Source organism: Euphorbia lathyris, chromosome 1, assembly GCF_963576675.1.
Source record: "Euphorbia lathyris chromosome 1, ddEupLath1.1, whole genome shotgun sequence".
Taxonomy (NCBI): Eukaryota; Viridiplantae; Streptophyta; class Magnoliopsida; order Malpighiales; family Euphorbiaceae; genus Euphorbia; species Euphorbia lathyris.
In genome coordinates this window covers 42,510,991-42,528,868 of record NC_088910.1, presented here as the reverse complement: position 1 = coordinate 42,528,868, position 17,878 = coordinate 42,510,991, and the positions used below count along the sequence as shown (strand labels likewise).

General features: G+C 34.9%; 1 protein-coding gene across 2 annotated transcripts; it reads left to right on the top strand.

Moving 5' to 3' along the window:
- Positions 1-15,341: 15,341 nt before the first annotated feature.
- On the top strand, positions 15,342-17,432 carry LOC136233862 (protein LATERAL ORGAN BOUNDARIES-like). Of its 2 annotated transcripts, none has more exons than XM_066023605.1 (2): positions 15,342-15,559; positions 16,664-17,432. In XM_066023605.1, the coding sequence occupies exon 2, from the start codon at positions 16,665-16,667 to the stop codon at positions 17,184-17,186; it is 522 nt and encodes a 173-aa protein (XP_065879677.1). In that variant the 5' UTR covers positions 15,342-15,559; position 16,664; the 3' UTR covers positions 17,187-17,432. The 2 variants fall into 2 exon arrangements, with proteins under 2 accessions (XP_065879677.1, XP_065879744.1); XM_066023672.1 differs by having other exon boundaries at positions 15,342-15,627.
- Positions 17,433-17,878: the final 446 nt, after the last annotated feature.

The following is a 17,878-nucleotide window of genomic DNA, read 5'->3' as shown; positions in this document are numbered from 1 at the left end:
AACTTGCTTTTGGCAGTGTCCTTTTGTTTGGTTTGTATTATCTACCGGTATATATATATATATATATATATATATATATATATATATATATATAATCAGCTGAAAGTTGAGAACTTGTGGAATAGTGTGATATCGGTTATGATTAAGTCATAACTTTGAGTTAGATATAATAAAGAATTGTCTATATAGGTGATGCGGAAAAATCAGATTCATACCTGAATCTTGTGATGCATTTTTCGACCAGATATAGGCCGAATCTGTCTTGGAGTCCTAAATGAAAGTTCTTTATTTTTGTCTTATGTTTCCAGGGGTTTTTGAATCGCCTTAATCGGACTCCGTATGAAAAAGTTAAGCTGGAAACGGAATATGTTGTTCATTTTAGCTTTAAACTAGACTTTCGTTTTTGATTTGATTTTTCTCCTTATTTGAGAGATACTGCTATTGGTTTATATAATAAGTCAGTAGTAATGTCTCACCGTCTTATCTGATCTTATTTTAGGTCGGGTATGACATTTTGGTATCAGAGAATAGGTTTAATCCATATCCATAAGTGGATATATAGGTAATATAATGTGATTCTTTGTATTTCTTGTGTTGCACACATGACATTCATGCATAGCATATATCTACATATAATTATAATTGTGTCTTTATCATATAGATGCATCCGAGACGACCGCGTGGCCGACCGCCTCTAAATAGAGGTAGAGGTAGAGGTAGAGATGAGGAAAGAAGAGAGTTAGGATGGGATCTTGAGGGCATAGGGGATAGTGAAGCCTCTGATGCTAGAGTTCCACCCATTAACCAACCCCAAAGACAACAACAACCATTGCCTCCACGTCGACCTGTTAATCTTCCAGCTGAACAACCTGCACCATATGTGGCTCCACAAGCTGCAATGCCACAAGTAGTACAACTTGAACCCCGAGCTTTAGTTGAAGCTTTTGTTACTATAATGGAAACACGGGAAGCACATAGAAGGCCCAGTGAGCTAATTGAGGATGCTAAAAATTGTGGGGCATTTGATTTCAAAGGTACAATTGACTCCGAGGAAGCTGACAATTGGTTAAAGGCTACAGAAAAAGCCTTTAGTACTATGCAGTTACGTGATGAGGATAAAGTCAGGGTTGTGTTTGGTTTATTACATGGACCAGCAGATGCATGGTTAACTCGAGTCAGGGGTTTGTATCCTGAAGGTTTGAATTGGGGAGTTTTCAAACGTGAATTCATGAGAGAATATCTGACTGAAACATTCCAGAAAGCGAAGAGAAATGAGTTCTTTAATTTGAAACAGGGGACTATGGCTGTGAAAGAGTATGTGGACAAGTTTGATGATTTATATCGTTATGCTAGTCAGTGGTTTCCTACTGAGGAAGTGAAATGTGAGAGATTTAAGGATGGATTGAGTGCATTTTATCAGAATGAGCTGAGTTTATTCGAGGGTGTACATTATCGTGGCTGGGTAGAGAAAGCATTACAGAAAGAAAAGTTAAAGGGGAAGTTAGACTTTGAGACCAGTCAGAAGCAGTCAGAGGAATTTGGGAGATCAAAGTTTGCTAGAGGAGGACCATCTCAGTTTCGGGGTAGTCAGATACAAAGTCAGGCTTCAAGGGGAGCATTTGTGAATCGTAGTACTTTTCGAGCACCTGATACTTTTAGCCAAGCTTCACACAGTCCTTCAATTGCTAGCAGTGGTAATGTTTTAAAGTGTAGTCAGTGTGGGCAATTTCATTCAGGTGAATGCAGAAAGAGAACATTACAGTGTTTTCAGTGTGGCGGAAGTGGTCACTTAAGAAGGGATTGTCCTTCAGGGAGGACAACTGAACCTCAGAGAAGAATTGTTTGTTATGAGTGTGGTGAGAAAGGACATATACGTACTCGTTGTCCTAAACTGAATAGAGCTGGAAGGGGTAGAGGATTACAGACTGACAGAGGAAGTAGAGGTAATTTGTTTGGGAGAGGAAATAATCAGGGTAATGGTAGAGGTAATAACATGGGAAGAGGAGCTGGTAATACTTCTCAAGGAGCTAGGAATCAGGGTAATCAGTCAGATAGAGCTGCAACTCAACCTCGAGCTTTTGCTATGACTCCACAAGAAGCTGTTGCATCTGCAGAAGTTATCACTGGTACGATTTCTTTATTTGGAAAAGATGCTTATCTGCTTATTGATCCTGGTGCTACACATTCTTTTGTGTCTCCATTATTTATGTCTGATATAATTTGGGAGTCAAAACTTATGCCAGAATGTTTAACTGTTAGCATGCCTATGGGAGAATCTTTAGTATGTACACATGTGTATCCTAATTGTGAAGTGAAGTTAGGAGAGTCCTTTATAGATGTGAATTTGATACCTTTGATGGTGCAAACATTTGATGTCATCTTAGGCATGGATTCATTATCTAAGTATCAAGCAATGGTAGATTGTTCTAAAAAGAAAGTTAATCTAGTATTAGCTAGTGGAGAGGGATATGTGTTTCATGGTGAGAGAGGTGTACGTAGAAGTATAGTCACAGTTATGACAGCTATGAAAATGCTAAGGAAAGGATGTGACGCTTTCTTGGCATATGTGGTAGATAGTAATAAAGAATCTCCTAAATTGGAAGATGTGCCAATTGTGAATGAGTATCCAGATGTCTTTCCGGATGAAATACCAGGGTTACCACCAGTAAGAGAAGTAGAGTTTGCAATTGATTTGCAGCCTGGTACTGCTCCTATATCACTTGCACCATATAGAATGGCACCGTCAGAAATGAAGGAATTGAAAGTGCAGTTGCAGGAGTTATTAGATAAGGGATATATTCGACCTAGTGTATCACAATGGGGAGCTCCAGTTTTGTTTGTAAAAAAGAAGGATGGTACAATGCGGTTATGCATTGATTATCGTCAACTGAACAAGGTTACTATTCGTAACAAGTATCCATTACCTAGAATTGACGATTTGTTTGATCAATTGCAAGGAGCAACCATGTTTTCGAAAATTGACTTGAGAACTGGGTATCATCAATTGAAGGTCAGGGAAAAGGATGTTCAGAAAACAGCTTTTAGAACTCGATACGGGCATTATGAATTTTTGGTTATGCCATTTGGATTAACTAATGCACCTGCTGCTTTTATGGACCTTATGAATAGGATTTTTAAACCTTACTTAGATACATTTGTGATTGTATTTATTGATGATATTCTTGTGTATTCTAAGGATAAGGAAAATCACAGTAAGCATTTGAGAACAGTTTTGCAGATTCTAAGGGAGAAACAATTATATGCAAAATTTAGCAAATGTGAATTTTGGCTTGATGAAATGATGTTCTTAGGTCATGTGGTCTCAGCTAGGGGAATTTTAGTTGATCCTAAGAAAGTTGAAGCTGTAGCTAATTGGGAAGCACCGTCGAATGTACATGAAGTACGTAGTTTCTTAGGATTAGCGGGTTATTACCGAAGATTTGTGAAAGGATTCTCGCTTATAGCTTGTCCGATGACACGATTATTGCGGAAGGGTGTTAAATTTGAATGGACACTTGAATGTCAAAAAAGTTTTGATATATTAAAGTCCAGACTTATCAGTGCTCCTGTGTTAGTACTACCTATAGTGGGTGAAGGTTATACAGTGTACAGTGATGCATCAGGGCAAGGTCTCGGAATTGTATTGATGCAGAATGATAAAGTTATTGCTTATGCGTCACGACAATTAAGGCCACACGAATTGAATTACCCGACACATGATCTTGAATTAGCTGCCGTGGTGTTTGCTTTAAAGATTTGGAGACATTATCTTTATGGTGAAAAGTGTCTAATTTTCACTGATCATAAAAGTCTGAAATATATAATGACACAGAAGGAATTGAATTTGAGGCAAAGGAGATGGATTGAGTTATTGAAAGACTATGACCTGACTATTGAATATCATCCTGGTAAAGCTAATGTTGTAGCTGATGCCTTGAGTCGCAAGAACGTTGGAAGTTTGAGTTATAAACAATCAGTGAGAATGTCTTTATTACTTGATATGAGAGCTTTGAATGTTGAACTGGTTTGTGGAGATGAGGCAGTATTATGTGCAATGTTGAAGGTGAGACCGATTCTTCGAGACAGAATTAAAGAAGCTCAAAATCAAGATGAATTTTTAGAACAAATCAGAAAAGACGTTAGCGAGGGGAAGAAGATTGAATATAAGGTAACAGGAGATGGCATGTTAATGTTTGGAGACAGAATGTGTGTTCCGAATGTTCACGATATCAAGAAGGAGATATTAGAAGAAGCTCATGATTCGTCATATGCAATGCACCCTGGGAGTACTAAAATGTACAGAAATCTTCGAGAGCATTTTTGGTGGAAAGGAATGAAAAGGGAGATAGCTGAATATGTGGGTAGATGTTTAAGTTGCCAACAAGTCAAAGCAGAACATCAACGACCTGCTGGTACTTTACAACCACTTCCTATTCCTGAATGGAAGTGGGAACATATTATAATGGATTTTGTCAGTGGATTACCTCGTACACAACATGGTAATGATTCTATATGGGTAATTGTGGATAGATTAACAAAATCATCCCACTTTCTTCCGGTGAAAGTGACTTTTTCTTTAGAGAAGCTGGCACAGTTGTATATCAAGGAGATTGTTAGACTTCATGGTGTACCGGTTTCTATTGTTTCAGACAGGGATCCTCGCTTTACATCAAGGTTTTGGCCTAGTTTTCAAGATGCATTAGGCACGAGATTGAATTTCAGTACAACTTTCCATCCACAGACTGACGGTCAGAGTGAGCGTACCATTCAAACTTTGGAAGATATGCTGAGAGCTAGCATTTTGAATTTTCACAGTAGTTGGGATGTACATTTGCCTTTAATGGAGTTTGCATATAATAACAGTTATCAATCTAGTATTGATATGGCACCTTATGAAGCCTTATATGGAAGAAGATGTAGAACTCCATTATATTGATCTCAATTCGACTCATTAATAACATTACCCTTGTCAACCGCATCATTATCAGTGAGGTAAGATTACAACTACAACAAATGATAAGTTATCCTTTTTTTGCTTTCTACTTAAAAATTGAGATGAGTTATAAAATTACAATTGAATTATACTACAAAATCTAATTATGACTATGTCAACACAAATAAATATATTTTCGATCACACACATATATATTAGACCATATACAATAATTCTCATACTCTCAGTTATAAACTCTATTCTTAAAATATATGACGTGACAACAACTTATTGGGATGACAGACAGATTGCGTGGTGCGCCGGACGTATATTATACTTTCTCAAGAATGAGATATTATAAATAAGAGATAATACAAAACCATAAAACTATTATGTATTGATAATAGAAGTAAATATTTATGGATCGAAAATTTGACATAGAGATTCGACTTAGACAACAACTAACCGAATCCTTCTAGCATTTATAACAGGATGCTTAAGTCCATCCTTGGGACACAATTCTTCCTAATCACGACTCTTCAATCATGGTCTAATCAAGAGTCTTTTGTAGGCGGACTACTCTTATATTCTTAGAGAGTTTTTGCCCTTTTAGGATTCTTTCCTAAACATATAAGAGTCAATATATTCTTGTTTAGAGTAGGAATCCCCGCTCCTATATAAAATATCTCATTCGCTCAAAAAAGCACATTCTCCCACAAAATTCAAATTTTCCATTCTTGTGATACTATTTGTTATTACTAACTCTCTAAGTTTAGATCTAACGTGTATGTTAGGGACTACTTCGACGTGATCTGGCCAACATTTGTGTTTACCTTGTAAGGATTTTGAAGTAAGTCTCAACCAAATCTTCTAATAAGTCATCTAGATCTCCATATAAGGATTTTTCCCTTTTTTTCATCATTGGTGCAGTGAATATGGACCTGAAAAGTCACATGATTTCATAAGGTATATTTAAAAAAAATGTTTTATTGAAACAAAACTCTTACTAAAACATAATTTTATTGAGAAAATAAACTATAAGGACCAAAATTATAATTTTACATTGGAAAAAATTGAAGAATTAAAATTTCTTAGGATTTTAAATGAAATTACAAACTTTATGAGAAGAAATAAAAGTTTAGGGTTAAAATAATGATTAGATCATATGTATAGACTAAACTTAATAAAAACCAAATATTTTTAGTGTATTCATTTAGAAACTATAAACATGAAAGAGATCTCAAATTAATTTCACAAATACGGAAAATAAATAAATAATCAAAGGGATTTTATATCCCTCACGATGCTTGGAGCGTAGCTCTAGTATCTGGTTTAGATTTAACGGAGAAGTCCCCTTGAGCATTTTGAGTCTCTAGTGAAATCTGCAGATCTGTGACATCTGGTGCCTCAATTTGGAATGAAATGCTCGTGTGAGATTTTTAGAACTTTCTCTCTCTAAGGCTTTCTGTTTTCTTTCTCTCTCTCTTTATTTTTCTCTCTATGAGCTTCATTTAATCCAAATCTCACCTTTACTTTGGGATTTTGATTATTTATAGGGACTCAAATCCTAAAGAAAAGGTGGAGCCAGAGGCCCCTAAATTGGGTTTGGGCCTAAGGCCCCAAAGGAATGGTGGACCTCACATAAAGGCTAAAGGCCCCAACCTAGAGAGCCTAGGACCCCATAACACGGGAGTTAGAGATTCTTAGAGAGTCTTCTTGTGCAAATCTATACAAATATCAGAGGCTTTGTCCAACCAAATGAAACATTGAGCAATTGATTGTCTCACAACCCAAATTAGGCCATGACCGATGCATAAATTAAGTTAATTTTAATCCATGTTAGCCTTAGTTCCGAACTATAAAAATTTCAAAGTATCTAACAAAATATCAATCTCATCTCAATTACATTAATAAACCTTAAAGGAATCAACTGCGCAAGTCTAAACCTCAATAATAAAAAATCTCCAAAAGATAAAATAAAACTAAATTCTTAAGTAGTCTCCTTCAACATCAATCTAAAGTCTACCTCACGAACATAGACCTTAATCTAAAAAAGAAAGATTCAACGTGGTATGAGATTTTCGTCTATACGAACGAAAACCTCAGTGAGCGATATCTATAACACGCAATAGAAAAAGAAACATGCAGGCAGACTGATACTCTTAAATCATGACAACTATAGTCCAAAATATAGTATTTCAAAATTAGTTAAACTAAAGGGTCAATATATGATGATCACTTCAAATACTGGTAATCAATTCTCAAACATAATACTGAAGCTTTTCAAAATATTTCAAATATTAGAATAATCAGAAAATAAGGCAAAAGCTTTTAAAAACACACAGTGTAATAGAGTGGTGATACTGCACACCACCAGGGCCAGATAAATGGTAAGCATGCTACCAATAACATATATAGATAATAGATAATTGCCTTCATCAATCTTATGCATGACTCCAATATTGACACAACTGACGACAAACTAATGATTGACAACCTGACTTAATGACAGATGCAAAGTCATAATGTTATGAAGATCGGTGAGAGGCCAGATAACAGATACAGATATATTAAGCACTTGTACCAGTTTGAAAACATATAGTATATTTATAAGTCAGAAAATCATAACTGATTGAATGAATTATCAGATTTCTAAAATAAAAATAATAACTACGATAAATTGCGTATCAGAAAGTGCAAATCATATCAAATCAAAATCTTAATAATTTATTCCTCAAAAAAATCTTAATAATTTATTGTAACTGATAATAAAATAAATCAAATTATAATGGCATGTTCCTAGAATATACGCTCTAATACTAAGGATATTTAGTAAGCATAAGATTCAAGATATATACTTTTATAAAAGAAAATATACAATCAAATGCCAATTTTGATAAATAGTTTCTAGTTTGATATTTCAATCAAATAGTATCATGTACTATAATTACCACTCACCCGGAACTTAAACAGAAGCAAGAACCGTAAAGCTCATCTCTCAATCAATTGAAGGAATACATAATTTCCTATTGCTTTAATAAAAAAAGGAGAATGAATTAACTAATATTAATCATATCTAAACTAATGGGGATAATTAAATGGTCCAATCATGTCATCAAAACGAAGCTATAGGAACTAATGAACAAAGATTCGAAGCACTAGAAGCAAATATGAAGACAATAAATGAAAGGATTCAAGGCAAGGAAGAAAAGCATGAAGCGGGTATGCAAAGATTGACTCTCGCTATTGAGAGACTTACTCTAGAGTTCCGAACCTTCCAAACACCAACCACCGGAGACCCTCATTGGAGGCAAGACGAGGTTAATCGGCCTCAACCCCGACCATACTCACCACCACCTATAAGGAATGCAATGCAACAACCAATAGACCAGAGGGTTCAAGAGGTAAGACATCCAAACCAAGTTATTGTTCGAAATGTCGATAACGATAGTGACGTGGATGCATTTGATGATTTTGAACCCCATAGAATTGCTAGAAACATGGGCATTCATAATGATATTGACGTTGTAAATCCTAGACATGTAAATGCTAGGAATATGAATGTTGTGAATGTTGTGGTTGTTGTTGGTCCTATGCATGTGAATGCTAGGAATGTGGATATTGTAAATGATCTTGATGTAGGTGGGTATGGAAGAAAAAATTATGGGGGAGGGATTTGTATATGGAGGATGAGAATGTGAGGGGCGAATATGGAGGAAATTATGGTAGAGAAGATGCCTTTAAGCTAAAAATTGACCTACCGTCCTTTGGGGGCGATCTAGATATTGAAGGGTTCCTTGATTGACTCTTAGAAGTAGAGTGGTTCTTTGAATATGTGGGAATACCGGGGGGTAGAAAGGTCCGGTTGGTAGCATATCGATTGAAGTGAGGAGCTTCAGTTTGGTGGGCCATATGAATGAGGATCAGAGAAGAGGAGGAAAGGATCTGATTAGGTCTTGGTTGAGGATGAAATTGATGTTAAGGGAGAGATTCTTCTCACCCGATTATGAGCAATACATCTACAACTCATATCATAATTGTTTGCAAGGGCCAAGGAGTGTACACGGGTATACATCGGAGTTCTTGTGACTCTCGACTAGGGCAAACTTGTCGAAAATCGAGAGTCAAAAGACTTCAAGGTATCTCGAAGGCCTACGATACAACATCCAAGATAGGATTGGGACACAGATGGTGGTTTTGGTCCAAGATGCCAGGAACCTCGTTTTGAAATCTGAGTCAGAATTAAGCGCGAGGTCACGTGACGGACACTAGAGGTCGGGAAGTGAGAGTGCCTTTGGGGGACGAGAGACTTTTAAAGAGGTTGACAAAGGCGAAGGGGTTGCTAGTTCAAGTGGTGCCAAAACTTTGAGTGGGGGTAAACCACCTAGCGGGGATGTAAGGCCCTTTAGGGCGGTACCACCCCCTAAAGGAAATAACCCATATTCAAAGTCGGCTCTATTTAAATGCTTTTGGTGTAATGAGTTGTGCCATGGATCCAACGAATGCCTGAAACAAAGAAGTGCTAACATGGTAATGTATGAGGGTAAGGAGGAAGGTGATGATGGGGTGTATTATGAACCTATTGAGAGTGGATCATTTAGGGATGAACGAGGAGTCCATGTTGTGAAAAGAGTATTAGTGTCGGTTGAGCAAGAGCATAACCCGAGGCACCAATTGTTTAGAACTTGATGTTTAATCCATGTGATGAGATGTGAAGTGCTTGTTGACGGGGGAAGCCAAGAAAATATCCTTAGTAAAGCCGTTTTGAGCAAGTTCAGCTTGGTGCCCGAGCCACATCTGAACCTATATTGAGTTGGGTGGATCAAAGATGGAGAGAAGCTTAATGTCACTCATCGGTGCAAGGTTCCTATTGCCATTAGGGCCTACGAAGATGAGGTTATGTGTGATGTAGTTGAGATGGACATGTATCATGTACTCCTAAGGAGGTCGTGGTAGATTGACCAGGATGCTTCGCATGCGGGACGAGATAACACGTACACCATATTCAAGGATGGGGTCAAATACATTCTTACACCATCGAGGGGATCTTCTAGTGGGGAAACGAATGCCACCTTGATTGTTTGCCTAACTCGGGAGTCGTCACCAAAAGGGGATGCAATGATTAATCATGACTTTGATCTAGTAAGAAAGGGTGATCCACCTAATGGTGAAACTAGCTTTGGTAGAGTGAGTACGACATACCACGATCCGTTGACTTCGGAGAATGGGGCCTCTAGCCCTACATTACTGTTACCATATGGGTCAGACATTGACCCTAACTCGAGCAAATGATTATTAAGTCAAGTCTCTAATCGGGTAATCTCATAACTTGTTGTTGTATACTTTATTCACTTACTCAAATTGAGAGTTATGACAACTTTGTTGGGAAGACATATGTTCTATGATCTTGTTACAAAGCATTACCTTATGAAAGGACGATTTAGATTAGTGCCACCGGTGAGGAATGGTGTTGATCCTCATTGGGCAGATGAACATGAGGTTTCCATGACTCCAAGTCATGAGATAGACCTGTTGGTTGTTACTTTGGACCTCAACAAGTCATCGGTGGTCGCAAGTTGTGTTAGTGAGCTTACAGAGAGTACGGGAATCCTTGGATGCACGGTGCGGGTAACACATATTGGGGATCGCTCTTATTCTATGCTAGATTTGGGGTCCAAATCTTTTCAAGAAAGGGTGAATGATGAGGACACCTCCATCACGAGATCCGCATTGGGAGAAGTCAAGGGAAATGCATTTCCCCAAAAGAGGGATGAAGCGAAGTTCACGTGCCATACGGAAAGAACTAAGGTGACGTATCGTGCCACCACGAGAGCTGAAGCTACGGATAGGGCAGAGTCCGTGTGGCACACTGAGCCACATGCCACACGGTGTGCCACCCATGGAGCTGAGAGGAGGACAGGAACAGAATTAGTGTGGCACATCAACCCAGATGCCACACAGTGTGCCACCCATGGAGCTGAGAGGAGGACATGAACAGAATTAGTGTGGCACGTCAAGCTAGATGCCATATGGCGTGCCACTCGACGTGCCTTGCAGCCCGTCGTGCCAACTTGCCAAGGAAGGATGAAGAACCTAAAGGACCAACATTTGACTCGCACGCCGTGTGAGTCATATAGCACGACGTGTGAGTCCAATCTAGTTGCCTTCTTACCAAGTTCATCAAAGAGGAGGCAAGACCTGCCATACAATATTTACTGTTTTGCCCTTTCATTTATTACCATTATGCCACTCTTCATATTTACACCACTACCCTCATCTTTCATCATTCCCATCATATTCCTATTATTTATGCATATGTTGTAGCCCTAATGAGGCATTTTAGTCTTTTAACTTAATTTAGAAAGGGGTATATATACTCATTTATCTGTAAGGAAACTCAACTTTTTGATGAATTAAACACTTGGCATCCTTTGAGAGCTTGGATTTCTATTTATTTAGGATTACTCATCCTTCTAGTTTAGCGCTAGAGAAGATTGCATTCTTTGTTGGTTTAAAATTAAAACCTCCATTTCGATTTTATCTACATCATATATAGAAGAAAGGCGAGGGAAAGAAAGCGCACATGTGCTGAATTATGGAAATAACAGAATAAGAGAAAATATATTGAAAATTTGAGTTTCATTGAGTTTCATTCGGTTTCATTAAATTTCATACGTGTCATTAAATTTTAGATGTGTATATTTTATTATCGACTAAAATTTATTGAAAATATGAAAATATTGAATCAAATTGAATAAAAATATAGATATTTAAAACCTTTAAAAGTTGAAAGGGAACATTGAAAATTTCATGCAAATACAGTAGTAAAAAATGTATTAGGGCCATGTTGTCTTGTAAAACTTGATGAATGTCACAATCATGTAGTCATGTCCAACCATCTTAATAATATATATAAATCGGGCGATTGGAGAAAGGAACCCTACTACAATATACCCTATAAATATAGGGGTACTGTATTTAATCTGTTCATTTTTGTAAAAGAAAAAACAAATATATGTATGATTCATTAATTACACATCACTATCTCTCATGTTCACAAAGCACAGTTTTAATATACGATGAGTCTTTTTCCTTAGGACATTCTATCTTTTAAGGCCCCTCATTTCCTATTCCTCAAATGATTGACATCATTTTTATTTTCCCTAAACAAACAATTTCTTGACTACTCCAAAAAAATTAATACAAAAAAGCAAGTGTGTAGGTATGTATGTATGTATTTATCTTATCACAAAATGAAAGAGCCCTATATATATCTACCTATACCGTACAAGAAAAAGAAAAACTTAAGGCTTTTCATTAATCATGTCTTTCATCTATTGACTTAATATGTGGATAAATAAATTTATCTAAATATTAAATCTACATGGTAAAAAATTAAATTAATTTCCACGTGTACATATCATATGACAAAAAAATTAACAAATCGATTAATTTTCCATCCAAAATTGATTAAATATCACTTATGAAAATACTTCAAGGGGCAAATGACAAAATTTTGAATACCACATGGACCAAATATGAATTTAATTCTTAAATTAACTCTCAATGACGTTATAATATGTTGCTAAAAACAGAAAGATTAACTAGTATAATATGAACAAACTCATGAACTAATAATTTAACACACAACATCACGTCCTATCCATTTGGAACAGGAGACATAACATATTCTGATAACACGAAAATAAAATTAACTCACTTATAATAATATATTTTAGGCTTAATACATATGTTGTCTCTGTACTTTGTCTAAAATTTCAACCGTCCTATTGAACTTTCAAAAGCTCCAAATGACCTTATTATTGTTCAGTTGTATTTAATAATCTCATTTTTATCTAATTGTATTCAACGATCCCATATTTTATCCAATTGCATTCAATAACCTAATATTCTTATCCAATTACATTCAATAACTTTACAACGTTAACCGTCCCTAAACTTTCAAAAATTTCTAATTATTTATCTATTTAACCTTTCTTACACGTAGTAAAACGTGTCTCCCATTTTCTGCATCCAATAAAATTCTATTGAAAGATAGAACTTATGTTAAATGCAATCGAATAAGAATACGATATCATTTAAAACTTATAAAAATTAACTGGGGTTTTGGACTAATTAGAGGAGGCAACTAATGTTTTAGGCCTATATATTATTTATACGAAGAATTAGCTAGAAATACATATTATTAAGCTCAGATTATCATAGTATATGTCAGACTCATTACTAACAGACTTTTGGGTTTGGTTTAGCCAATGTTAGTGTACCAACTATTTAAAAAGATTAAAGGAGACTGCTCGTGAATCGGCCCATAATAACACACTCAGTTTCTGTATAAATGTACAATAATATCTAATCATTGAAAAGCAAAACTATATTTGTTCTTTATTGTAAAGACATAACTATATTTACCGTGATTTAATAATAAAATTAAAAATTAATATTTTTAAATTCGAAGATATTTTTTTCAACTCGTAGAAAATATATTATAATTATTTAATTTTTTTCACGTTTTTTTATATGTTAATCATAATTTGTTATTAATGAGTGATAAAATAACGAACATATAAGGTGTAAATGATAAGATCAATAACTGAGAAGATGGTTTGATCAATTATTCAAATTGACTGAACTTGTCAAAATATTAGAAGTAAATTTGCTATTTGTTGTAAATTTTAGAGGTAAAATAAAATTACATAATTTCAGACGTTAAAAAAAATTAAAATTGCTTTTTAATGTCAACATTAAAAGTATTTTTACACCTTAACAATTTTTTTGGAATAATATCATACTAGTATTGGTGAATACAGAATTACTATATATATATATATAAAAATCCACTTTATCTTACACTTCCGGTTACAATCTTTTGGAGATAGGAAGGTCAAAATATCCTGATAGGATTGATTTCGGCAACCGAAAGAAAGACCCTTACGTATGTAGTATAGCTGCTTCGTAAATAACTAATATATACAAGGAAATAAATGGAGTCTACAGTATTCCAAGCAAATTGAGTACTAGAAAAGATCAAAATTAGATGATGTTTTTGCTATTAGCTTTTGGAATATTCCCAAATCTACACTATTCGTAAATTCCTCCAACCCAGGAGGAAATTGTAGAAAACAATAGTAGGCCGATTTTTAAATATCTTGAAATGGCTAGGAATTAGGTTTATCTAAAATAACAAATATGAATATGAATATGAATAATGTATAATTTTGGAGACATACACAATATTCTTTTCCCCCGAGGCAATTAACATCTAAAGTCACCCACTTCCATCATTATTGATTTGATATATTTAACTACGTACGTGCTCTATAAATATATGTTTTCCTATTTTCTTTTATTTTATTCATTTTGCTACTTTGATTATCTTTGCTAAATAGCTAGTATATGTTTTTTTTTTTGTCCTTGAAATGTATAATTTATTGGAATTTTAGTTTCAAACGTAACTTTTGAATTAAAATGAAAAACTAATTATACTAATCATGACCACTTATAAAGAATCTCATGTCAAATTTGTTGTGTGGTGTCATAAGTTGTAAGAGGATATGTTGAGAATTTCATATTACATTTTGCAACTACAATAATACTAAATAATAAAATTGTTATAATTTATTTTTGCTTAATAAATATATTCTTTTGTAGTGCTTAATTATATTGTCACTATAAATAGCTAGTTCAATTTGGATATTTTGTTTTTGCATGGAAAAAACCGAACCAAATCGAAAATCAATTTTTTTAGCAAAATGAAAATTGAACCACCCGAATAACAAATTATTTCGGTTGGTTCTTTTTTTTTTGTGATTTTTGATTTGGTTTTTTCAATTCTACTGGAAAAAGGTTTATTAATGGAAAATGAGTTTTTTTTAGTTTGAAATAGATCTTGATCAATGTGGTCTTCCTGCGATGCCAATCAAGTTGGAATGCTCGGATGTCCTCTTCCTCTAACTTCCCACCTTTAGTAAAAAAAAAAAAAAATCAGCGATCAATTTTAGAATACTTCTAAAGTATATACTTTTTTAATTATCAAACGTGATATGTATTGAATTTTTTTTATCGTATTCTAAAAAACCCTAGCAATAACCGTTTTACCCAATTTTAAAGAAGTACAATATTTGAGAATTATTCTAAATTTTGTCATGATCAACATCGGATCCCTTCCAACAAAAAAAAATTCCCAAAATTGTGAATAGAAAATCCAAAGTATATATGAAATACTATAAATATATAAATATATATATGTTGCATGAGAGTTAGAAGTAAATGTAATGGAATGAAGAAAGGAAGAGATCCCCACCCCCACATACATGAAAATTATTATTAATAGATGCATAATAATATTGTACCCTCCAATTTATTGCCTTTGTCTTTTGCTCCCATTCCCTTCTCCATCCACTAAATGCTCTTTGCCTCACTCCACTTCTTACTCTCTCTCTCTTTCTTTCTTTCTTTCTCTCACTCTGTACTTCAATTAGGGTTTCCTCTTTCAGACCTAACCCTGTGAAGTTTATCTCTTTCCTTGGATAAGGCTACGTTTATCTTGGGAACGAACTACCTCTTGCTAGAGAGCTTTCTCAGGGGAAAGATAAAAACAAATAAAAGGTACTTCACTTCACTTCACTTCTCCTTATTCTATTCATCTGAATCAAACAAACCTAGATCACAAACAGGTAATTTCATGTAGCTCTTCTTTATTTATATTCCTTTACTATGCTTTCTGTTTTTGTTTTTTCTTTTGGATACCTACCCCTCTGATTTAGGGCTTTACTATCTTCATTTACATCCATCATAATCACAATTTTGGTGAATTGCACTATTCATCAGATCCCAATTTCAGAATTCTTCTTATTTTGGTGTCTAATATGTTTAAAAAGCAAAGAATAAGAGCAACATGATGACTATGTGTTTGCGTATACAAATAATTGTAGAAAAGGACAAATTCTGTATCCAAGTTAAAGAGAGACATGCAGGAATTTCTTCTGGATTGGGAGGGTAAAAGTACATGTGAGAATTCAAACACAAGTGTACATATCAAGCTGAATAAATTAACAAACATAGAGCCTGTAATTAAGGGAACTAGTTTAGTTTTTTTTTTTTTTTTTTTTTTTTTTTTTGCATAAACCATAAATATCCTCATTAAGATAATTTTGTTTGGGGTTTAGTCAAAGTTAACGGCTCCTCATCCTTTTTGGCTGAGATTTTTTCTCACAAAATTAGACTATGTTGTCAACTAAAAACTAAAAGTCTACTACCCGGGATCGAGGTTTAGTCACAGTTAAGACTCATCAGAAGATGTATTTAGTGGGAATCGAACTTATAATCTTTTCCCACGAACTTAACATGCCTTGCCAATTGAGCTACAACCTGTAGGTTATTAAGGGCAGAAGTTAAACTTAACTGAACAAAGAAAAGAAAGAAAATTGCAATTGATCCCTAGTTTTTGGTAGTATATATTTGTATCAAAGCTAGAGATTTACAAGCCAGAAAGAGAAAAAAAGGAATGTAGTTGAAACTTTACCAAATTTGTAATCAGAAACTAGCTAGGATGGATGCAAGTACTAAGAAGAAAAAAAGAACTCATCATATAATATAGTAATTTTGATGAAATGAACATGAAAAAGTATAAAGTTTAAGAATCTGTAGTGCCAAATCTTGAAAAAAAAGAAGAAAGCTCACAAATTAAGAGATTGATGGGGTTGTGGACAGAATGGCTTCATCAAGCTCATACAATTCACCCTGTGCTGCCTGCAAATTCCTAAGGAGAAAATGCATGCCAGGTTGCATATTCGCACCCTATTTCCCACCAGAAGAGCCACAAAAGTTCGCAAATGTGCATAAGATATTCGGAGCAAGCAATGTGACAAAGCTACTGAACGAGCTTCTACCACACCAGAGAGAAGATGCAGTGAATTCACTGGCCTACGAAGCCGAAGCCCGAGTAAGAGATCCAGTATATGGTTGTGTTGGAGCTATCTCATTCCTTCAAAGACAGGTCCAAAGGCTCCAAAAGGAACTTGATGCTGCTAATGCCGATCTCATCCGCTACGCCTGCAATGAAATTGCAGTCCCCCCTATAACTCATCGCCAAAGGCCACTTCCGGACATTTATTATCCATCTCATGGTACGGCTCTTCCTTATAATTATCCTTGGAATAATAATAACACATCTGGGGATATGAATAATGAAGGAGGAGGAAATGGAAATGGAAATGGAGATGGTAACATGTGAATTTCAACCTAGAGAGCATAGGGTTTATAGCTAGTAAAGTTCTCTCTAGCTTGCTATAGCTTCACATGGATGGAGTCCTTAGCTAAATAAATAAACCCTTCATTTTTATTTATTTGGGTTTGATTAAATAATTAATACTATATGATTTTTATTAAGTATGACATTTTGGGATCTAAATAAGGAAGTTTCATTGATGTTGTTATTATATGTCTTTTTAGAGAAACTCTAGGCATGTGCATGTTGTCATTATTGTTTATTATGCTTAAGAATAAAATTTGTATTGTAATTTTATATGTTTAAAGATGATTCTCTTAAGTCTACACTTCCTTTACAAATTATATTCTTAACTTTCCAGGACCACAGGCTTCAATTCTTATAATTTTATTCTTTCATAACCATGGATTTAAAGATCACCCCCAGTTTTTAAAATATGTCTAAATCCATAGTTTTTCTTACAGTTTTCATCATCTGTCTATGAGTTTAAACAATATGTTAACATAGTTCGACAGTCCACACTAATCCAAATTCGAGCCGGTTAAATTATTCTCAAGGGGCAAATTTTGTCGAGAAACCATATATATTAAAGCTCTCTCACCGAGTATTTTAATCCAATAATTACATAGTTGAAGTGCATAATTGAGATGAGTGGTGGAAAAAGATCAAAAACAGTGAAGTGAAACAGTTACTGCTCT